General features: G+C 51.5%; 1 protein-coding gene across 10 annotated transcripts in view; it reads left to right on the forward strand.

The window, feature by feature from the left end:
* CTDP1 (CTD phosphatase subunit 1) overlaps nt 1-22,914 on the forward strand; it is a 71,761-nt gene that overhangs the window by 29,535 nt on the left and 19,312 nt on the right. For 7 of the 10 annotated variants that reach the window (XM_032293779.1, XM_032293781.1, XM_032293782.1 and 4 more), the window contains 6 exons: nt 1,107-1,197; nt 3,329-3,495; nt 4,585-5,628; nt 7,014-7,155; nt 7,304-7,510; nt 18,894-19,056. In XM_032293779.1, the coding sequence (XP_032149670.1) occupies nt 1,107-1,197; nt 3,329-3,495; nt 4,585-5,628; nt 7,014-7,155; nt 7,304-7,510; nt 18,894-19,056 (1,814 nt within the window). The remainder of the gene's footprint in view (nt 1-1,106; nt 1,198-3,328; nt 3,496-4,584; nt 5,629-7,013; nt 7,156-7,303; nt 7,511-18,893; nt 19,057-22,914) is intronic. The other 3 variants (XM_032293787.1, XM_032293786.1, XM_032293789.1) reach the window with 2 other exon arrangements.

Here is a 22,914-nt window from a genome sequence, read left to right on the forward strand (position 1 = left end):
CGCTTACTACATATTCTATGGTTCTTGTAAATTAGCAAGAGATAACTTATTTTAAAATAGTCTTTATTTATGAATATGGGCACTTTAATGTAAATTGAAAACTTCGCAAAGTTAGGAAGATAACACAGTAGGCTTAAAGTTTAGAAGCTAAATTTGTAGACCAAGAAACCCAGAGCGGAAGTAATCCCAAGAAATCTGTGCCTGATTTGTTGATTGTGATCAGGGTGCTTCCTAATTGTAGAAGGTGGTTTTGCAGATAGCATGGTATCGCAATATTTAAGGAGTCAAAGCAGATCATCAGGCACCTGAAGCACTTTAGAAAATTGTTTGTAAAAATTTCACTAGACTTGTAATGACAGATGTCATGTAAAGGAGGTGTCGAATGCAGCCCAAGCAGATTCCTCACTGTGGAAGTACATTCTGCAGCAGCTGGTCAGTGTGATGTCAAATCTGACCTTCTTCCCAGTCTCTTCTGTCAGGCAAGCTTCTTTGTTGCCTAAACTAGCAGCACTAAAACGTGGTGTATCATGGTGAGAGGTAACTGGCCTTTCTGCGTATTTCTACTGCGCAGTGTGTGAGTTTGTATCATTCTACTAAAGCACTTGGGAGAAGCGAGCCTCCTTGATATCTTTCCTCCACTAACCGTTACAGACAAGAGTGGTGGGCCGCCTGCCTGGGGTTAGGAAGGATTGTATCCAAAGGGGCACAGAATAATTTCAGTTTAGTATCTAGACTCAGTCAAGTGGAGAAGCACACGCACAGTGTTTCGAGATAGAATGGTAACTTTCCTGTTTTACTTATGCAAGTGCCTGTCATAATTTTCTTACCCATCTAGCTTAGATAGGCACTTCAGTAGGTCATTAGAAATTTTTCAGATTAGTAGAATTATAGACACTTGTCAACATAATTCGTGTTTGAAAAATAAGTTCACCCTGAGAGATCAGAAGCCCTAAATGAGGCATCTGACCTGAACAGGGTAAAGTGTTTGGTGCCAGGTTTCCATGCTCTGTGTCTGCCCTGAGGAAGCACCCAGGTCTTCGCCATGTGCAGTGTGATGTAAATGCATCTCAGATGTGCAATCTGTGTCTCCTGTTTTCTTTTTCAAGGATTTTTAGACCCCGAGAAGAAGCTTTTTTCTCATCGAATATTATCGAGGGATGAATGTATCGACCCATTTTCTAAAACAGGAAACCTTAGGTATGTACCCGGCCAAGTTCATTATAGAGACTACTCGCTGTGCATTGCCCATTTTAAAAATCGCATTTTGAGATTTAGAACAGTATTTTGTATTGGTGTTTTTTTGGAATTTCCTTGTTAGCCTCAGAGTACTGAGAAAGTTCCTTTCTAACCTGTGCTCCTGCTGCCTCCCAGGCTGCCTGAGCCCTGGTGCCTGTACACGGCCCCCATGCAGGCTCTGCCAGTCCCGGCAGCCCTGCCCTGAAACCACCCTGGAGCTGGGCCTTGTGTCTGTGGAGGTGGGACTGTCATCCTCTCTGCCTCGTCTCTCTGTCAAACGGCACGCATTTGATGTCCGCCTGCCACCTGACTGTGTATCTGTCTGCTTAACCAGTCTTGGCGTGTGTGGTTGTTCTAGTCCCTTTAGCTTCAGATTTTCATTCCCATGCAAAGACCTGGCATTGAGATTTGTGGTTGGAGAGGCAGGAGGCAAGTGTGCATCCCCAGAGGAGCCAGGTGTGAAGGATTTGGCCTTTTTGCCTCTGAGTATCCAGGGAATGGCCAGGCTCCTGGGGAACTCAGGGACTGACTTTCAGGCCCAGAACCCAGGAGGGCAGAGCACATAGGGACGCAGTGGACATCAGGGAGGCAGCAGCCATGAGGACCTGAGTGGGCAGAGGAACGTTCATGACTCCGTCCCATGTACAGGTTTGCAGCTTTGTGGGGCTGCTGGTTCAGGGGGTGTTCTTGATGTCAGCATTGGCATCTGCAGTTTGTAATTTTCTTAGGAGCTTGCCTGTGTTAATCGTACTGATAATTTAGAAAACCCTAGGTCTCATGACCATTTTCCCATATTTTTACCTTTTGCCATTTCTTCCTTTCCATCAGCTCCAGAGTCCCTCCCCGTCAGCTCCTCTGAGCTTTTTTGACACGGCTGGCCCCTCTCCACCCCTACACAAGACTTTTGTATATTCTTTTATGTTCTTTGATGTTTCTTGCCCACTCTGTGTGAGGAACTTCCCCATTTCCACCCGGAAGTCTGTCCTGCTGCTGTGACACCATGGCAGGGGTGGCTTTTTCTCCCGAGGAGCCCTGGCAATCACAGCCTCAGCATCGGTCACTTCCTGGCTCATGGTGGCCACCTGCCTCTCAGCATTTTGGTTTTTAGATTTAGGGAGTCCACACAGACTGTGAGGCCTATGCAAGCTAGTGTTACGTAAGAAGAGAATCTGAAGGTATTTACTTCAAAAACCACCTTTTTGCTAGTGTGTGCCAGAGTGAGCAGATTGATCAGAACAAAGAATGGAGGGTGGCTGTTAGTGATTTGTTAAGGAGAGTCAGCTGAAGACAGAATGTAGGATCGGATGGGGACGTGCCCAGCATAGGCCCTGGTGACAGACGCTGTGGCTTGCATGGAGGTAGCTGGAGGTCCACTTAGAAATCCTGTATTGGCAGTGGGTCTGTTTTGTTTCTAAGACCGGGTCTCGCTCTGTCACCCAAGCTTAAGTGCAGTAGTGGGGTCTTAGCTCACCATGGCCTCGACTTCCTGGGCTCAAGCCATCTTCCTGCTTCAGCCTTCTGAGCGTCTGGGACTACTGCTGCCTGCTACCACGCCTGGATAATTTCTGTGTTTTTTGTAGAGACGGGGTCTTGCTTTGTTGCCCAGGCCGGTCTCAGACTCCAAGGCTCAAGCTTTCCTCCCACCAAGACCTCCCAAAGCTCTGGAAATTACAGGAATGAGCCACACTGCACCTAGCCTGGTCTGTTTTCAAGAATCAGCACATTCTGGCCTTTAGGCTACCCAGCCTTGTTTGTACATGAAGTTTTATTGGAACATGGCTGCACCCACACGGTCAGAGTTGGGTTTTGTCCCTGTAGCTGGCCCATAATGCCTGAAGTAGTGACTCTGGTGCTTTAAGAAACAGTTTGAGAACTCCTGCTTGAAGGAGAATCGGAAACAGTGGGGAAGATGTTAAGGAGGTTTAAATGTGACCCAAACCGAAAGGGCTTCGGGCCAGTTGGCGTCCATTTCTGATTAACCTGCTGTCTGCTGGCTGCATGTGGATTCAAGTCTTAAACTGTTAAGCTTGGCAAAGTGAATGACTACAGCTTTTCATTATTATTTTTGTAAATTATGCATTTTTGCTTGTAGAAATCTCTTTCCTTGTGGAGACTCAATGGTTTGCATTATTGATGACCGAGAAGATGTCTGGAAGTTTGCCCCCAATCTGATAACTGTGAAGAAATATGTGTACTTCCAGGGCACGGGTGATATGAATGCACCCCCTGGGTCCCGGGAATCTCAGACAAGAAGGAAAGGTGGGTAACCTGCTTCCTGATTCTTTAGAAAGAATTTGCATTTTATTTATTGTTTATCTCTTCTCATTTCTTATCTCTATTTTGACTGCTGTAAATTCAAGATGCACTTTGGTTTTGTTTATTTGTATTTCAATAGAGCTTATCGGATTTATTTATATAGTACTGAAAAACAGGATATTATATTGTTTCAATTTGGGCCTTAAAAAAAAATGGCCCTAACTTAAACATTTTCCCAGTTGAATAAAGACTCAAGAATGCTGTTTACTTAATACATCTGAACAGCACCTTTTATCCCAGTTTTCCTTAAATGTACCCCTGGGCATTCGGCCATGGCATTCTGTAGAGAGCGCAAATGTGGGGTGCAGTGGCTCCACGGGGAGGAACCGTTGCCAGTACACGGTGGTCAGGCTGGGCGTTGGCCAGGGCCCCAGAGAGCAGTGTGGTTTAACATGTCAGGCAGGCATGAAGCTGGCGTTCACCCTATGAGAAGTTAAGTGTTTTTGATGTTTATTTTTTTAAAAAGTATTTTGAGGCATACATTTACTGCTGTAGTCACTAAAATGGAACTTGGAGGTTAAGACCAGGAGAGAGTGGAACTGGTGGAGACTCACCGGATGGATGGGATCAGCGTGGAGTTGCCGACATCCTCCAGAGCGGGGCTTGATAAACCGTGGCCGTAGGGCACCAGGTCTGCAGCACAGAGCTGGGAGGCAAACCTCCAGCGGTTCCTGTAGGAAGAGGATCCCTCATCCCCAAAATCCAAAACTTTCTGAGTGCCCACATAGTGCTCAAAGGAAATACTCATTGTAGCATTTTGGATTCTTCAGATTTGGGATGTTCAACTGTTAAGTTTAATGCGAATACTCCAAAATCAGAAAACAAATTCGATATCCAACACGTCTCTGGTCCCATGCACTTTGGGTGAGGGGTACTCAGCCCTCCCAGCTCTGCACAGCACCTTTGCCAAGGCCTGGTCTGGAGGGTGACTGAGAGCTCCCAGCCGTGGAGAAGGGTGCTGCTTTACCTTTGAACATTGTTTAATGTTTAATGCTAAATTGTGGTAACCTTTCCTTTTGCGTGCATGTTTAGTAAATCATTCTTCTCGAGGCACCGAGGTCTCAGAGCAAGCCGCGCCCGTAAGAGACCCTGAGAGGGGAACACAGGCCCCTGGAGTGGAGCCCAGCAACGGCCTCGAGACGCCAGCGCGGGAGCTGAACGGCAGCGAGGCTGCCGCCCCGCAGGACTCACCCCGCCCTGGGAAGCCAGATGAGAAGGACGCCTGGCCCGCTGCCCAGGCCTCCGCTGGCAGCCAAGAGCTGGCAGGCACCCCCGAGCCCCAGGGATCCTGTACACAGGGTGGCCGGGCAGCACTGGGACAGCGGCCCGCCCAGGGTGCCATGGGCACTGACCTGGACTTCGACCTATCCAGTGACAGCGAGAGCAGCAGTGAGTCTGAAGGCACAAAGTCCTCCTCCTCTGCTTCTGACGGTGAAAGTGAGGGAAGGAGAGGCCGACAGAAGCTGAAGGCTGCCCCAGAGGGAGCCGAGGTGCTGGTGCAGGGCAGGCCCCTGGAGGCAAGCCGGCCTGCAGGGCCAAGTTCCCCTGGAGAGGCCGAGCCCAGCGCACATGTCCCGGACAAGGGGCCCGAGCTGGGTGGGCAGGAGGAGGGTGAGCGGGATAGCCTCTGCGGCCTGGGCAACGGCTGTGCCGACAGGAAGGAGGCGGAGACTGAGTCTCAGAACAGCGAGCTGTCGGGCGTCACAGCGGGCGAGTCCCTGGACCAGAGCATGGAGGAGGAGGAGGAGGAGGAGGACACGGATGAGGATGACCACCTCATCTACCTGGAGGAGATCCTGGTCCGTGTGCACACTGACTACTATGCCAAGTACGACCGCTTCCTCAACAAGGAGATCGAGGAGGCGCCAGACATCCGCAAGATCGTGCCGGAGCTCAAGAGCAAGGTGCTGGCGGATGTGGCCATCATTTTCAGTGGGCTGCACCCCACCAACTTCCCGATAGAGAAGACGCGGGAGCATTACCACGCCACAGCGCTGGGAGCAAAGATCCTCACTCGGCTGGTGCTGAGTCCCGATGCCCCTGACAGGGCCACGCACCTGATCGCCGCACGAGCTGGTGAGTGCCGCCTCCCTCCCTACACCCTGGGCGTGCATGGTCAGGCCCGCAGGCTCCTTGCCAGCACGCCTTAAGAGTTGGCATTGCTATTTATCTCACGTTCAATTTTCAGAAACGTTTTCCAGAATCACCATCTTTTAAGAATAGATCCTGACATTGGGTGAAATTTAGGTTCGGGCACGTTCGTGCTTTTGGACCACAGTCATCCGCACACCGTGCCAGGTGGCAGGAGTTACCTGTGTAGGGGACAGACAGTTAGAACCTCCTCCCTGGAGTAAGAACAGGGAATCAGCAACGGGGCGCAGTGGAGATACTCCAGGCAGGAACAGGAGGTGGGGCCTTCAGTTCACAGGTAAAAGGTCGACAAACCCTCCGAGTTAGAAAACCAAGTGCAGGGTTCAGCTGAAGCGTGCACAGAAGGACGTGTTGTGGCTGGAAGAGCGGAGGACGGGCCTACTGTCCCCCAACGTTGAAACCTGCCCCAGGCAGGACAGGCTGCTCTGCCGTGTTTGAAACTTCCACCAAGTAAAACAGAACCTTTCTGTTTAGGTGAATCTTGAAGGCTCACACCTCGTTGCTTAAAAACCCAAATACCTAGTTATTGTGTTAAAATACTCCCATAAGCACTTTGATCCTTCCCAAGTGAAGGTTGCCTGAACCCCCTCACGTTCTGCTCCTCCAGTCGCAGTTTCTCTCCTGGCCACGTGTCCTGAGAGGGCTTTTCAGTGCTTGGCCCTGCCTCCATGGCTCCGGCGGCTGTAGGGTGAGCTCATCCCCGGCCACGCAAATGCTCCCTGACATTTGAAGTCACGCCTCCAGCACGCATCATGTGGCGTTGGACAAGCATGTACTTAGTAAAGCATTTGAATCAAGGGTGAATGGAAGGTTCCATCTCGGTGTAAAATAGCTGGGTGCTAGCTGCGGGGCGGACACAGGCTTTGTGAGTCCCAGGAGGAAGCCAAGCCCCGGCCCCGTGGGCAGTCAGGCCCTTTGTCTCCTGACCATGGAGCCGAGACAGGCTGGGGCCTCCACGGCCCCTCGAGTGCCTGTCTGCCGTGCTCCATATTTGCCCAACTCCTGACCCTCCTCTCACTTTCCTTCCTTCCCCAAATCGTGCTTACATTTCCGTTTTGCTTCCATGTTCATGGCCTCACTGCTGAGGGCTTTCCTGAACACATGTTAAAGGGTCGTCCTGTCGCTCACGTCACCCACTGTGCCCAGCTCCCTGTCCAAGATCTACCCTCCCCGTTCCAGCCTGATGTGTCTATCCCTTCCCACCATAGCTGCTTATCCCTGGCCTGGGAGGTGGGCATCTGTGACGGGCAGCCCTAGTGGGGTGCAGCCGGGTGAGCGCCCTGAGCCTAACTCAGCCTGGTCTCCTGCAGGCACAGAGAAGGTGCTGCAGGCACAGGAGTGCGGGCATCTGCACGTGGTCAACCCTGACTGGCTGTGGAGCTGCCTGGAGCGCTGGGACAAGGTGGAGGAGCAGCTCTTCCCGCTCAGGGACGACCACAACAAGGCACAGAGGTGGGTGCCCACCAGTCCCTGCCAGGTGGTCCCTTACCGGGTGGCTGTTGCTTCACATGCCTGGGCAGTGCCCGCTGGGAGTACCTGCATGCCTGCCCTGCATCGCCCGGACACCCCGCTCACCGTCCTTGTTCTCTTCCTCCTACAGGGAGAACAGCCCCGCGGCCTTTCCCGACCGGGAGGGTGTGCCCCCCACTGCCCTGTTCCACCCGATGCCGGTTCTTCCCAAGGCCCAGCCTGGCCCCGAGGTTCGGATCTATGACTCCAACACGGGGAAGCTCATCAGGACGGGTGCCCGGGGGCCCCCAGTGCCCCCCAGCTCCCTGCCCATCCGCCAGGAGCCCTCCTCCTTCAGGTACATGGCAGCCCAGCCACAGCTCCCAGCTAGTGAGGGCTCATCCAGCTTGCTGCTCTGGTCTGTTAGGGGAATGGCACCAGTTGCCTGAAATGAGGGCGGGTGGAGGCTGTGGCCTGTGACTCCACTTCCACCTCATGGGAACCCACCCCCGCTTGCACTCTTGGGTCTTTTGTTTTTCTGTCCTCTGTTGGGTCCCAAAACTGAAACAAAACCCCCACAATTAGCTTCTCAAATGTGTCCAGGCACCCACATGTGCACAGCTTGTGGCCGCCCCACAGAGCACTCAATGGAGAACAGGCAGAGCAGGGCTGGTTCTGAGCCCCCCCGCCTCACCGTCTGCTCTCTGCCGGCTCCCTGTTTGCCACCCTGGGCCGCCCTCTTTCGTTTCCACACAGAGTAGGCACAGGGGTGGTACCAGTGGCGGTTGGAAGGGAAGCTTGATTGGACTGGAAGGCGTTGGTAGCCAGGATCTGTGCTGCCCAGGGGAGGGGAGATGACAGGTTCTGAGCATGTGGCCTCTGTGCCTGTTTTCCTGAGTGGAACCGAGATCGGCTTTCAGCCTGAGCTTGTGGCCCCTGCAGACACCACGTAAATGGCTGTGGGATGTTCTTGGAGATTTAAATGAGGAGTTTTTGTACTGTGGTTGTTGCTTTGAAATTAAACCAAAAGTTTGACTTGATTAAACTTGACCCGGGCAAGGGACACTCGCCAGGGTCTCGTGTACGTTCACCCCGGGAGCCCTGTGAGAGTTCAGAACACCTCAGATCCTCTGTGCAGAATGCAGGCTGCTAGAGGGAAACATGCACACAGTTAATAGGTGGAGAGGTACGACTTGGTGTCCTTTGCGAGCCCTTCAGGATCCAGCACTGTCCCTGCGTGGGGACACTGAGGCCCAGAGTGCAGGGCCCTCCCAGGTCAGGGGAGCAGGAGAGGCCAGAGCACAGTGGGTGGCAACATTCTGAACCAGAAGCCCGGGTGGACAGGCAAGGAGGACCCCGCCAGGCACCACGGCAAAGCCCAGTCAGCTTTCGGGAGAGGCCAGTCCGCCTGGAAACATACTCTAGTGCCTCCTGGGTTTTCTGTCTCATAGACTATGTTCTGTCTAGGGCACAGTGTGCGCCTCACAGCCCTTGGGTTCATGGGGGGAGTAATGCTAAGAGGAGGAGGAGTTGAGTGACTGGGTGGTGGGCAGCTGCAGGTGCAGGTGCAGGGTGGCCATGGGCAGCTGGCCAGCACGGGTGGCCTCCTGTGTAGCAGCCTGGCAATGCTGTGGGACCTGGGGGCCGGCAGGGGTCAGGTTAGGATGAATTCGAGGTTCTCCATTTTCATGACAGGTAAGAGGATCCCCAGCCATACAGAGATGTTGTCACTTCCCATCATTAGGAAGGCATCATGGTGATGACGTCACCTCCCATCATTAGGAAGGTGTCCGGGTGATGACGTCACCTCCCATCTTTAGGAAGGCGTCCTGGTGATGATGTCACCTCCCATCGTTAGGAAGGCTTCCTGGTGATTACTTCACCTCCCATCATTAGGAAGGCGTCCTGGGGATGTCACCCTCCCATCGTTAGGAAAGGGTCCTGGGGACGTCACCTCCCATCGTTAGGAAGGGGTCCTGGTGACGTCACCTCCCATCTTTAGGAAGGCATCCTGGTGACGTCACCTCCCATCGTTAGGAAGGCATCTTGGTGGTGGTGTCATTTCTGGTCTTTAGAAGGGCTTCCTGTGTGGGCTTGTTGGGGTTTTAGTACAGTGTCCACTTTCTTTTTTTTTTTTTTTTTTTTTTTTTTTGAGACAGAGTTTCGCTCTTGTTACCCAGGCTGGAGTGCAATGGCGCGATCTCGGCTCACCGCAACCTCCGCGTCCTGGGTTCAGGCAATTCTCCTGCCTCAGCCTCCTGAGTAGCTGGGATTACAGGCACGCACCACCATGCCCAGCTAATTTTTTGTAGTTTTAGTAGAGACGGGGTTTCACCATGTTGACCAGGATGGTCTTGATCTCTTGACCTCGTGATCTACCCGCCTCGGCCTCCCAAAGTGCTGGGATTATAGGCGTGAGCCACCGCGCCCGGCCCAGTGTCCACTTTCTAGTGCTTGCCTCTTCCACAATAGGTGCCTGCAGTTCAGTTTGTTTCTGACGCCGATGACCACAGGTGGCATCAGGCCCTGAGTCTAGGGGCTCAGTCCCACCAGGCTGCCCTCATCTCGGACCCCCAGGCCACCTCGCCGTCCAGCTCAGCTGCAGTATTGGGGGTTCCCACACTCAGACTTGTGCAGTTTTGATAATCTGAATCAGCTCAGGAAACTCAGGAAAACATTTCACTCAACATTACCAGGTTAAAGGCTCAAGAACAGCCAAAGGAGGGGGAGCATGGCGTGTGCCCCCCGGAAGCTCAGTGGCGAGGGCATGGCTGGTCCCCCGCTGCCCCCTTTTCCTGCCAAAGCCTCCTGGTGACCAGCTTTGCCCTGGAGCCATTCAGGCCCAGCCTGCAGCACTCCTACTACTGTGGTGTTTCCAGGGGCTGGGAACAGGTCTCTTTCCATAACACCAGCGCTTAGCCCTTTGGTATTACTCTTATTTCTTCATTTGAGTTAGTTAATTCCAACCCTCCAGCTGGGTAGCAAAACTCCTGGACTCTTCTGAGGACAGCGAGGTGGAGCCTGGCCTGTGGGGCTGTTGTGGGCCAGGCGGCGAATGGGCCAGCACCTCCTAGAGCAGAACGACGTGGAGATGTCACATCTTAAGTCAGGGTCTGTCGTGTGCTGTGATTCTCATCAGTAGAAGCATGATTGTAGGACAGATGTGTGCACTAAAGTGACACTGCTGAGATTTAGTTCTAAACTGCAGTTTTACAAAACGCTTGCATAAGTGAAAGCAGCCGCGCAGTCGGTACTACGAGCATCACCTGTGTTTTAGACGCTGTTTTTAGTACTGTTACATAAAATGGTGGAGGAGGGGCTCGCACCTGCAGTCCCAGTGCTTTGAGAGGTGGACCCTCGGGGATGGCTTGAGCCCAGGAGTTCAAGGCTGCAGTGAGCTGTGATCGCACCACTGCACTCCATTCTGGGCCACAGAGTGAGACCTGGTTTCAAAAAAAAATTTTTTTTTAATAAATAAAAATAAAATCAAACCTTTGACTTATTTCTTTCTTTAGTTTTTTGTTTTGTTTTGTTTTGTTTTGTTTTGAGACAGTCTTGCTCTGTCACCTAGGATGCAGTGCAGTGGTGCGATCTTGGCTCACTGCAACCTCTGCCTCCCAAGTTCAAGCAATTCTCCTGCCTCAGCCTCTTGAGCAGCTGGAATTACAGGCACGTGCCACCATGCCCGGCTAATTTTTGTATTTTTAGTAGAGATGGGGTTTCACCATGTTGCCCAAGTTGGTCTCGAACTCCTGGCCTCATGGTCTTAAACTACGTAAAGTGGTCAAAACTGGTTTTTGAATTATTTAGCCTTGCTTGAAGTGAGCTAGGAATTTCTAAGATCAATGAGGAAAAAAGCTGTTATCTGAAGACAGACTTGCAGATGGTAAGCTGAATTTGAATGAAGTCAAACACTGTTTCACTTGAGTAACACTAATAATGTGGCAGCAGATAGCTGTCTGTGTACGTGTTCTGAAGTGTGTGTGATTAACCTGAACAGCAGCAGGTCAGTTTCCAATGGCACATCATACACAAGTCTTCAGCTGTGCCTGTCTTTCTTGAGGAAGACACATACTGGGCTGTAGTTCATTTGAATAAGTCAACTTTTGATGAAATTTTCTTCTCTTTTTAATCTGAACGTGTAATTTGCACCAAACTATCAGTTTTACTTAAGTTACTACCAGCCATTTACATACGAAAGGGTGTTAATGTGATTTGTTAAGTTGTGAAAATTGTGCTGTTGTGGCCGCAGAAATGAGCTGCATAGTCTGTGTGATTACAGGTGGGCACACCTTTGTCGCATGAAGGAAACGTTCCTTCCCTCACTTGTGTGTATTGGAAATGGAGTTCTCCTGAAATGAGCATGGGTTCTGCTTTTTGATAGTTTTCAAAATTGATGAAATGACCAGTTTATCTAAGAAAAAAGTCCCTCTTTTAATGTCCCCTCCCCAGGCTAGACCTAGCCCTGGAAGTCTGAGGCAATGGGACCAGGCCTGCAGGAATTCTGGGGGTTTTTGTGCTGTGGAGAGGACCCGGGTCTGTGTGGACTGGCCACGCCCCTGCCACCCCTCCGCACTGGGCTGTTTTCTTTTTCTTTTTCTTTTTCTTTTTCTTTTTTTTGAGATGGAGTTTCACTCTGTTGCCCAGGCTGGAGTGCAGTGGCACCATCTCGACTCACTGCAACCTCCTCCTCCCTGGTTCAAGTGATTCTTCTGCCTCAGCCTCCCAAGTAGCTGGAATTACAGGCGTGCACCACCACACCCGGCTAATTTTTGTATTTTTGGTAGAGACAGGGTTTCACCATGTTGGCCAGGATGGTCTCAATCCCTTGACCTCATGTAGGGTGTTTTCTTCTGGTTTAATCCTAGAGTCTCCCCTGCTTGAGTTCATGTGATGCCTGCCCAGTCTCCTGCACTAAATAGACCTGTGTCACTAATGGCCCTCCCTGTGTGGAGCCCTGGTGCCTACAGGACCCGAGCACTCCGCCTGTGCAGACGGGTCCGGCATGGTCTCCCACGGCCACCCCCAAGCCCTTGCAACAGTGCTGCGCCATGCAGCCCAGCTCCCCCATGGCACCACTCACCGTCCGTCGTGCGCCTGAACAGCCCCAGGCCTCATCTGTCACGTGCGTTGGTCACACTGTGCAAGAGTGCCCCATCTCCCCACCGTCCTGAGAGTGGTGGCTCCCTATTCTGTGCCCGGAACCCTGTGCAGACCCCATTGTGACAGGGCCCTCAGCGGTCAAGGCAGTTGGCCCTCCGTCCCTGGGCTGATCCTCACCTCAGGTTTTGGATGTTGTTTTTTCTAATTCTGGCTTTGACCTTTTTGGTGCTCGGCTGGTAGGCAGCTTCACTGGGTACCTGGGTGTGAGTGTGAGCATTTGGTTTTTTGGTTAAACTTTTTGAGATATTTGTAGATTTTTTTACATGTAGTGATAATGCAGACAGGCCCTCCTTTATCCTGTTTTCCCTGTGGTTGCATCTTGTGAAAGTGGGGAACAGGCTCCCACTAGGACCCACACAGACTCATCCAGACACAGAACCCTCACACCAGCTCCCATGAAGCCCCTCACGGCCTTAGCCACTTCCCTCTCCCTGACCCTTGGCCCTCCACCTACTGTCCCTGGCTACACTGCGTCCTCTCAGGAGTGCTGTGTACAGCGAGTCGGCAGCCTTCTGGAGCTGACCCTCCTTCCTCAGCACGATTCCTGCAGTACCTCTGAGTTGCTGCTGTGCCCCTTGCTCATGCCCCCCTCTTGCTGAGAGGTGTTTGGTGGTGTGTGGAGTAGCCATCTGTGGTTTCACCTTGTTCATCCTTTGAGGGACATTTGGGTTACTTTCAGCCTTTGCTCTAAACGTTTGCACAAGGTTGAGCATCTCGTCTGAAAATTCAAAATCGGAAATGCTCCAATATTTGCACCTTTCTGGGCACTGACATGGCCCTGGAAGGAAAGGATCATTGAACATTCAGATTCGGGGTCACCGGTTGGGGATGCTCAGCTCGTAAGTGTGATGCAGATACTTCAAAATTTGGAAATCCAAAATCTGAAACACTTGGTCCAAGCATGTTGGCTATGGGATACTTAACCTAAGTTTTTATTTCTTTGGATAAATGTCCAGTGGTACAGTTGCCAGATTGGATGGTGAGTGCGTTTAGCTTTTTAAAGAAACTGCCAGCCCTTTTTCTGGAATACCTGTCCCATTTTGCATTCTCACCGGCGGTGAGTGATGCAGACAGCCTGGCCAGTGCTGTTGACTGCAGCCATTCCTGATAGGTGTGTCCCGAGCTCATTGTGGCTGCAACGTGCATTTTCTTAGTGAATAATGACACTGAGCATCATTTCCGCATTCCTTCTGCATATTCTGCTCAGTAAGGTGGCTGTTTGGGTCTTTTGCCCTTTTTCTAATTGGATTGTTTGGGTTTTTACTGTTGATTTTGAGAGTTTTTAAAATACATTTTCATACTAGTATTTGATTGATTATGTGACTTACAAATCCTTTCTCCCAGTCAGCAACTTGCTTTTTCTTCCTCAAGAGGGTCTTTGGCGGAGCAAAGTTTTTAGTTTTCATGATACTCTGTTAACCACTGCCTCCTTTTAGGAATCATGCTTTTGATGTCAGGTTAACTAATAGCTAGTCCCAGATCCCCTAGATGTTCTTGATGTTTTGCCCTGAAAGGTCTGTAGTCTTTTATTTAACACCTTAGTCCGAGATGTGCTTGAGGTTGGTTTTTTGGCCCCAGCCACATTGTCACAGGCACCATTTTCTGTCCGCAGACACTTCTGCCCCAGTCTAGAGGGCTCTCAGGTGCACCTGTGTGGTCTGTTTCTGGGTTTTCTGCCCGTAGGTTTTTTGTAGATGCCTTTGATCAAGTTGAGGGGTTTCATATTTTCTGAGTGTTTATCACCAGCGGGTGTTGAATTTTTTAGGTGTTTGTGTGTTCTTTGGTATGATGGTGTCGTTTTTCTTCTTTTGCCTGTCAGTGTGTGGTGGTCACGTTGACTGATTTTTGGACATGGAAACAACTTTGCAACCCAGAAATAAGTCCCCTTGGTTGTGGGGTAGAGCAGCCTTGATGCTCTTCTGTGAAGTGTCTTTATGTTAGTGTGGAGGAGCCTGTGGGTTGGTTGTGGTGTAGAATAACCTTGTTGCTCTTTTGTGAATTGTCTGGATGTTGATGTGGTGGGGCCTAGGGGGCTGCACTTGTCACATTTTGTGCTGTCTGCACCCAGGTTTGTTGCGGCTCCTGTTACGAGGTAGGGAGCGCCCCACCCTCCAACATCCCCAGAGAGATTGTGGACTTGCCCCTTTCTTTCACACATTTGGGAGAATTCTCCAGTGAGACCTTCTCGTCCTGGAGATTTTATTTTTGCAAGATTTAAAATTTCATATTCATTTTCTCTAATAGTTACTGGGCGTTTCACAGGATCTGTTGCGTTTGGGTGAGTTGTGGCTGTTTGTGTTTTTGAAGGAATTGCTCCATTTACCTTCTCTATTTTTTTTGGTTTTCAGCCTTCATGTTATCTTCCTTCTGCTTGCTTTGGGATGATTTCTTAGGACATTAGTTTCGACAGTCAAGCATGATCTAGAGAACTCGAGTGGAGCCTCCAGTGCTTGCCCGGATTCCTGCTTCCATCCTTGCAGGAGGCTCGCTCAAGTTCCCTTCCCTCCCAATCTGCAGGGACATCCATCGCACTCTCAGGGCAGCCCTGGGCCTGCTCCCGTCCCTCTCTTGCTAGGGGACGTTTTCGGGACAAGACTCTGGGTTGATCTTCCTTTTCCTCAGGACCTGAAAAACATCCGACTTGAGTGATCTTCTGTTTGTGACCATTTTTCCTCTAGGTAAGCTGTGTTTTCTCTTTGACTGCCTTCAAGGTGTTTCTGCATCTTTAACTGAAGTTCCTGGTTTATCTTGTTTAGGTTTGGCTCTGCTGTTTGAGTTGGAAGGGTTATGTCTTTTGAAGTCTTTGGGACACTTCCCGCCATTGCTCTTCAGGGCCATCTCTGCCATGCATGGGACAGCAGGGACACAGATGCTGAGCCTTTTTCTGTCTCACGCATCCTAAACGGTGTTCCTTTTTCCTGTCAGCTGATCTTCTCTGTTCAGATTCATGATTTCTGTTAGACTTTCAAGTTCACTGACTTCTGTCTCCTTCATTTGCTTCTAGTCTGTCCATGACATTTTTGGTTTTAGTTTTTGTATTTTTCATTTCTGAAATCTCTGTCTCTTCTATTTTTTTGCCAAGCCTTTCTGTGTTTTTCATTTGTTTCAAGCATATTTGTGGTTGCCTGTTGAAGCATTTTTATCATGGATGCTGTAAAATCATTGTCAGAATATTAGCATCTCTGCCTCTCAGCTTGGCCTCTGCTGATTGTCCTTTTCTCATAGTTTTAGATCTTCCTGGTTCTTGCTGTGACCGTGACATTGGATTGGAACCCAGACCTCTTCACATGGTGTTAGGAGACTTTGGATCTTATGTAAATCTTCTGCCATCACTGATTTTTTTCAGGCCATGCTCCAGCAGCAGGAGTGGAGGCCCCCTGTTTCTGCCAGCTGGGACAGGAGTCCAGTTCCCCACATGGCATCTTTTGAGGCCTGTGAGTGGGGGGGGGGGTGACACTGTTGCTGGTGGATGGCTGTGTGGGATGGGGTGACACTGTTGCTGGTGGATGGCTGTGTGGGATGGGGTGGCACCATTGCTGGTAGATGGCTGTGTGTGGTGAGGTGACACCATTGCTGGTGGTTGGCTGTGTGGAGTGGGGTGGCAACATTGCTGGTAGATGGCTGTGTGTGGTGGGGTGACACCATTGCTGGTGGATGGCTGTGTGGGATGGGGTGACACCATTGCTGGTGGATGGCTGTGTGGGGTGGGGTGACACGATTGCTGGTGGATGGCTGTGTGGGATGGGGTGGCAACATTGCTGGTAGATGGCTATGTGTTGTGGGGTGACACCATTGCTGGTGGATGGCTGTGGAGGTGGGAGTGACACCGTTGCTGGTGGATGGCTGTGGAGGTGGGGGTGACACCGTTGCTGGTGGATGGCTGTGTGGAGTGGGGTGACACCGTTGCTGGTGGATGGCTATGTGGGATGGGGTGGCAACATTGCTGGTGGACCGCTGTGTGTGGTGGGGTGACACCATTGCTGGTGGACGGCTGTGTGGGATGGGGTGACACCATTGCTGGTGAACAGCTGTGTGGGATGGGGTGACACCATTGCTGGTGGACGGCTGTGTGGGATGGGGTGACACCATTGCTGGTGGACGGCTGTGTGGGATGGGGTGACACCATTGCTGGTGGATGGCTGTGTGGGATGGGGTGACACCATTGCTGGTGGATGGCTGTGTGGGGTGGGGTGACACCATTGCTGGTGGATGGCTGTGTGGGATGGGGTGGCAACATTGCTGGTAGATGGCTATGTGTGGTGGGGTGACATCGTTGCTGGTGGATGGCTGTGGAGGTTGGGGGTGACACCATTGCTGGTGGATGGCTGTGGAGGTGGGGGTGACACTGTTGCTGGTGGATGGCTGTGTGGAGTGGGGTGACACCGTTGCTGGTGGATGGCTGTGTGGGATGGGGTGACATCATTGCTGGTGGACAGCTGTGGGGGATAGGGTGACACTGTTGCTGGTGGATGGCTGTGGGGTGGGGCGATATCATTGCTGGTGGACGGCTGTGGGGGATAGGGTGGTACCGTTGCTGGTGGATGGCTGTGGGGGTGGGTGGCATAGCACTGTTGCTGTGGCAGTCCTGGCTCCACACATCATCGTTACCAGCACCATGGGAGGGGTGTCTGCATCTCCAGTGGGGGCTGGGGAGAGTCCTGACCCTCCCGCATGGGTGGGAGGGGCCTTGTTGCTGCCGCTGGGGGTGGACATCAGTCTCCCCACATGTTCCCCCATGGCCTTCTCTGAGACTCCAGAGGAGGGGTGTTTGGAGTAGAGCAGTTACCACAGGTTTTTGACATGTTCATTTAATTCATTTAAAAATAACAGTGCAGTTGGCCCTTTGAACAACACTGGTTTGAATGGCATGCGTCCTCTTAACGTGGATGTTTCAGCCAAATGCAGATAGGAAGTGTGGTGTTCACAGGATGGGAAGCAGGCCTTTGTGGGATGGAAAGCGGGCATTTGCAGGGTGGAAAGTGGGCCTTCCCGGTATGGAAAGTGGGCATGCGTTCGCGGGATGGGAAGCAGCGGGCCTTTGGGGGATGGAAAGCGGGCCTTTGTGGGATGGGAAGCGGGCGTGTGTTCGCAGGCTGGAAACCGGGCGTGCGTTCGTGGGATGGAAAGCAGGCCTTTGCGGGATGGGAAGCGCTTGTTTGCAGACGGCCGTCAAGAATGGAGTTTGACAAGGCTAGAGAAGTCCTGAATTCCAGATAGCTCAGATCAGCATTTTTAGATTTCTGGGCAAAAAATCTTCTCTTCATTAGGAACTAGACTAATACAGTTGTGTCTTTATAGTTTTGTGACTTTGATTTAGGGCCTGTTTCCTTCACCATGATGGGTTTTATCCCCTCATCCTCGTGTCTGTCCCTAGCAAGCTGGTGTCTGGGACGCACGCTTAGTGCCTCCTGGTCTCGTGCTCCAGTCGTCCAGCGAAGAACCGGCTGCTAGAAACAGCTGCCTCTCAGGAGGGCAGTATCAGCCATTTTCCCAGAAGCTTGCCTTAAATTCCAGCAGTTAAAGGCAGGCATCAGAATATATTCATAAGATTGACACATCCAGAGCAAGACAGATGTTTACAGAGGAGAGAAGCCATTTCAAATGGAGTTGTGGTTTTCACACAGCAGAAAAATGGGTGTGACCATAGCATCCTTGAAACAGAAGATTGGCCCATGCTCACTGATTTATTACATTAACATTTAATACTTTAGTAAAACAAGCACAAGAATTACCCTTTCTTGTTTTTTGTGTGTGCGAAATGAGTTGTTTTTTTTTTGTTGTTTGTTTGTTTTTTTTGAGACAGAGTTTCGCTCTTGTTACCCAGGCTGGAGTGCAATGGCGCGATCTCGGCTCACCGCAACCTCCGCCTCCTGGGCTCAAGCAATTCTCCTGCTTCAGCATCCTGAGTAGCTGGGATTGCAGGCACCCACCACCACATCCAGCTAATTTTTTGTATTTTTGGTAGAGATGGGGCTTTACTATGTTGGCCAGGCTGGTCTCAAACTCCTCACCTCACGTAATCCACCTGCTTACCTCGGCCTCCCAAAGTGCTGGGATTACAAGTGTGACCCTCCACACCAACCTGTGAAATGATTTTAATTTCAGCCACTGACGTCTGTTTTGTCACTTCACCATTTTTTGTCTTTCCGTAGCCTGGAGATGTTGCGTTTTCTTGTTTTGTTTTTTGTCGTGTTGCTCTCCAGACCCTGTTTTGAGGGTGAATTATGTGTCCTGGTGGTTCCCAGAACACTGTTCATCTCCCGTCCCATTTTCCCCTTTCTTCTGAGATGCTAGAGCCTGGCAGATGTCTGCACCATGGGGATTTTGTTGATAAAAGAAGGTGTACGCTATTTTTTGACAGGATAGTCACAAACGTGTTTTGCCACTCAACCTGGCTCAATTAGCAAAGTCTGATCTGTTAAACTCTGAAAAGCGTACTGGCGAAGCATCATGTGTTTCATAAGTATTCCCTGTTGGGATGTGTGAGTGTTTATCTGAGAGTTAGGAATCTAATTCAGTTCTGAAAGGTGCAATTCAAGCTGACCTTCCTCATGTGGGGCCTATAAAATTCCTTTCAGAGCGGTCCCGACACCTCAGCCGCAGATGTTTGATGAAGAGCTGCCTGATGCTCAGGACGGAGAGCAGCCTGGCCCTTCTAGAAGAAAGCGACAACCCAGTATGTCTGAGACAATGCCGCTGTACACTCTTTGTAAGGAGGATTTAGAGAGTATGGACAAAGAGGTGAGCCAACAACGCGCTCCAGTGCCCACACCGGCGCTTGTGCTGGGGCCACAGAGCAGCGGTGAGCGGGTGGATCACTGAGCTGCGCAAGTGGAGGCAGAGCTAGAATTCTGCACTCGCGCAGTAGGGTCTGGTTTGGGACTACCGCTTGTGTTTTTAGTGAAACTTCCTATTCAAGGAGACCTAGAACAGCATAAGCAATGTTACCAGCAGCATGTGGCATGAGAGCACGTCGGGGGCGTGGTTTAGGATTCGCCTGTGTCCCCACCAGGACCAACGCTGCCCGGCCCTCCTGCTCTCCTGGCCTGCCCCAAGGACGTAGGACAGCGTCTGGAAGCGCACGTGGTCGTGTCCAGGGGTGATGCTGGTGCTGGTCAGCACCCCCCACCCAACGCCGACAGGCCCCTGTTGAGAAACCCTGGACAGCTGTGCTTCCATTGCATGTGGGCGTTGAACACACGCACACAGTGTGACTGATTCTCACAGCGTCTCGGGTGACCGTGACTCTCACAGCTTCTCATGTGACCGTGACTCTCACAGCTTCTCGTGTGACCGTGACTCTCACAGCGCCTCGTGTGACCGTGACTCTCACAGCACCTCGTGTGACTGGTGATTCTCTTGTGACTGTGACTCTTACAGCATCTCCTGTGACCGTGATTCGCAGCGTCTCGTGTGACTGATTCTCACACATCTCATGTGACCGTGACTCTCACAGCGCCTCGTGTGACCGTGACTCTCACAGCGCCTCGTGTGACCGTGACTCTCACAGCGCCTCGTGTGACCGTGACTCTCACACCTTCTCGTGTGACCGTGACTCTCACAGTGTCTCGTGTGACTGGTGATTCTCACAGCTTCTCGTGTGACTGGTGATTCTCTTGTGACTGTGATTCTCACACATCTCGTGTGACCGTGACTCTCACAGCGTCTCGTGTGACCGTGACTCTCTCAGCGTCTGGTGTGACTGGTGATTCTCGCAGCGTCTCGTGTGACTGATTCTCACAGTATCTCGTGTGACTGTGACTCTCGTAGTGTCTCTTGTGACTCTCTCGCAGCGTCTCGTGTGACTGATTCTCACACATCTCGTGTGATTGTGACTCTCACAGCGTCTCGTGTGACTGTGATGCTCACAGGATCTCATTATCATGGCACTAAAGAGCTTTAGGCAGCACTGGTGAAGTTGGGGTTTGCTCAGCCAGGTCATGTTTGGCTCCTGTGTCCTGGGCCCCTTGGCCCGTGTGCTGCTTCTCGTGGGTCCCAGGCCACCCTCTTGATAGAAGGTTCCACACCTGTCGGGGTGCTACAGGCGAGCAGTCTGCATAGCACGGTCCTTCAGAGACTGTTCTTTAGAAGGACCCTCATGGAAAAACGCATCCTGTGTCCTCCAGGAAGGTGCCTTCATGGGCGGCGCCTATGTGGGTCTCACCCACAGCTGGCTGGGGCTCCCGTGTGGGTCTCCCGCAGCTGGTTGGGGCACAGGCCACCCCCTTCCAAGGTCTTCTTCTCCAGAGCCCGTCCTCTGTGCCCATGTGGCATCGCTGTCCTGTGGAAAGAGCCGCTGTTCTGTTTGCATCGAGAAGGTAGCATAGGTTTCTTGAGGAGGAAAACAGCTCCTGTTTATTTTCAGCAGTAGCAGAAAAATGCAGATGGTTGTATTTAGGACAGAATCATGTCAGTAACTCAGGTCATCACCTTTAGACATCAGTGTATCTTGTGAAGGTCAAACCCATTTTTCAGGTTTGCTGATTTCTCTGCCATTTTTCTGCCATTTTGAACATTAACTGTTTTTTTGTTTTTGTTTTTTTTTCCCATGAAAATGTTTTCTTTTAAAAAAATCTTTGTCAACCACTACTCGTAAGCCCAGACCACTTTATTCGACATGCCAGAAGTTTCCATATAAGGAATCACCACCTGACTAGGACCAGGGGCTGGAGGAGAGGAGGGAGTGGACGCTAGCCTCTTCCCGCCTGGAAGCTCCTGACACGTCACATCTTCCTCTTGGTTTCCTGGTCAGGCGTGGAAGACTCTGGGTCTGTTCCCCACACAGTCCCGTTTGTCAGGCAGTGGTGACAACCTTGGTTCTTATTCATTTGATATTAAAGGGGGTTGAAATCTCAGTGGGAGACAGAAGTCTTCAATGCAGTCAGCAGCTTTCCTCCACCCAAAACCTAATTCTCTCAGAAATAAAAAGTGACCTTCAACCCCAGATGTGGCCCTTCAGGAGCAAATGGTATCGAAAGTGGAAGTCTGCAACCGTGGATTGCTCTGTGCATGGGAGAGAGGCCAGAGGGTTTCACATTTGTGAATAGTTAAAGCCTGCTTGACCCTCCGTGAGTCCTGGGCCCACAGGAGAGCCAGCCGTCCCCCGTGGAATTGTCCGTGAGTCCCGGGCCCACAGGAGAATCGGCTCTCCCCTGTGGGATTGTCGGTGAGCCCTGGGTCCACAGGAGAATGAGCTCTCCCCCATGGGATTGTCTGTGAGTCCCGGGCCCACAGGAGAATCAGCCGTCCCCCGTGGGATTCTCTGTGAGTCCTGGGCCCACAGGAGAATCAGCTGTCCCCCGTGGGATTGTCCGTGTGTCCTGGGCCCACAAGACAGCACCTGCTGTTGGAGCACTGACAGCCGGGGCCCTCTGCTCCTTCCTGGGGGCTGCAGCAGGGGCTGCGAGGTAGTGCGGGAGACACCGAGTACACATCCTGCCTTACAGAGGAGACTGTGGAGAAGAGGTGAACAGTGTCCCAGCCCTAGGGGTTTGCAGCACCTGCACACATCCTGGGACCCCCGGGACCTCTAAGAACGGAGCCGTGGACTGTCCTGCAGGTGCACCTTGGTGAGCAGTGCTGTGGCACCTCTTTCCAGCCTCTGTGTCCCCGTGCCTTCGTCCCTAGCTCTTTGCCGAGGCCCACGCTGTCCAAGTGGCCTTGTCTCACCTGACTCCCTGTGCCGTGTGTGGACATACGGCCACGTGCACAAGACCAGGGGTGCCTGTTTAACACACAGCACACAGCCTACAGAAATCTGGAGCTTTCTTACTTCCTTTTCCCAGAGAAAACACATGCATATATACGTGTGCATACCTACAGTACCTGCCCTTTGTCATTTGAGGCATTTGAAAGGCTAGAAGGGCTCTACTTTAGGAAAAAAAATTTCAGTCTGTCTTTTCTATCAGATGGTGACTTTATATTTTAATGTTAATGCATTCTAACCATTTTAATATTTTCTCCTTTAATATGTCTAAAGTTTCAGAGTAGCAAAAGTATTTGATTTCTATTCCAGCCCTTCCCCAGCCTCCATGAAATGTATCCTGTGTTTATAAATTTTTTTAGCACTAGGCTGACCCAGATGGATTCTTTATCTAGGTTTCCTCCAGCAGGCAAGTGGAAAATAGGCTTCCTGGTTGCTTGCTGTTACTTCTGTGTTAGTTCGAAATATTCCAAAAATTGTACTTCATAGGGCGCAGCACAGTGGGTTTCCCAGCGCAGGGTCCAGGCAGCTGCCGGGATGCTCCCTCCCACTTTCCAGGACAGCCTTGAATGTGCAGCACGGAAGATTTCTTCAAGTCCCTGCCAAAGCTTCCAGGGAGTTGCTCCCACCGTAAGCAAGAGCCAGGCATGCAGCGCACTGCCCACCATGAGCTGCCCTGGCCATGGGGCTCGTCTGTAGCAGCCTCCTGTCCCCATAGCCCCTTCTGGTCCTTCTTGCTGTTGTGGGCTCCCACAGTTGCCCAGGTCCCATCCCATTTGCTCAGGAAGGAAAGAGGGGACTTGGAGGTCAGCCATCCCTCCCTGTGTGGTTCCTCCCTCACTGCAGGGGCCAGGGCATTGCCCCACACCCCTTCCTCTCATCCCCATCCACTCCTA

Source organism: Sapajus apella, unplaced genomic scaffold (assembly GCF_009761245.1).
Source record: "Sapajus apella isolate SASKATOON/1434 unplaced genomic scaffold, GSC_monkey_1.0 scaffold30, whole genome shotgun sequence".
NCBI classification, from domain to species: domain Eukaryota; kingdom Metazoa; phylum Chordata; class Mammalia; order Primates; family Cebidae; genus Sapajus; species Sapajus apella.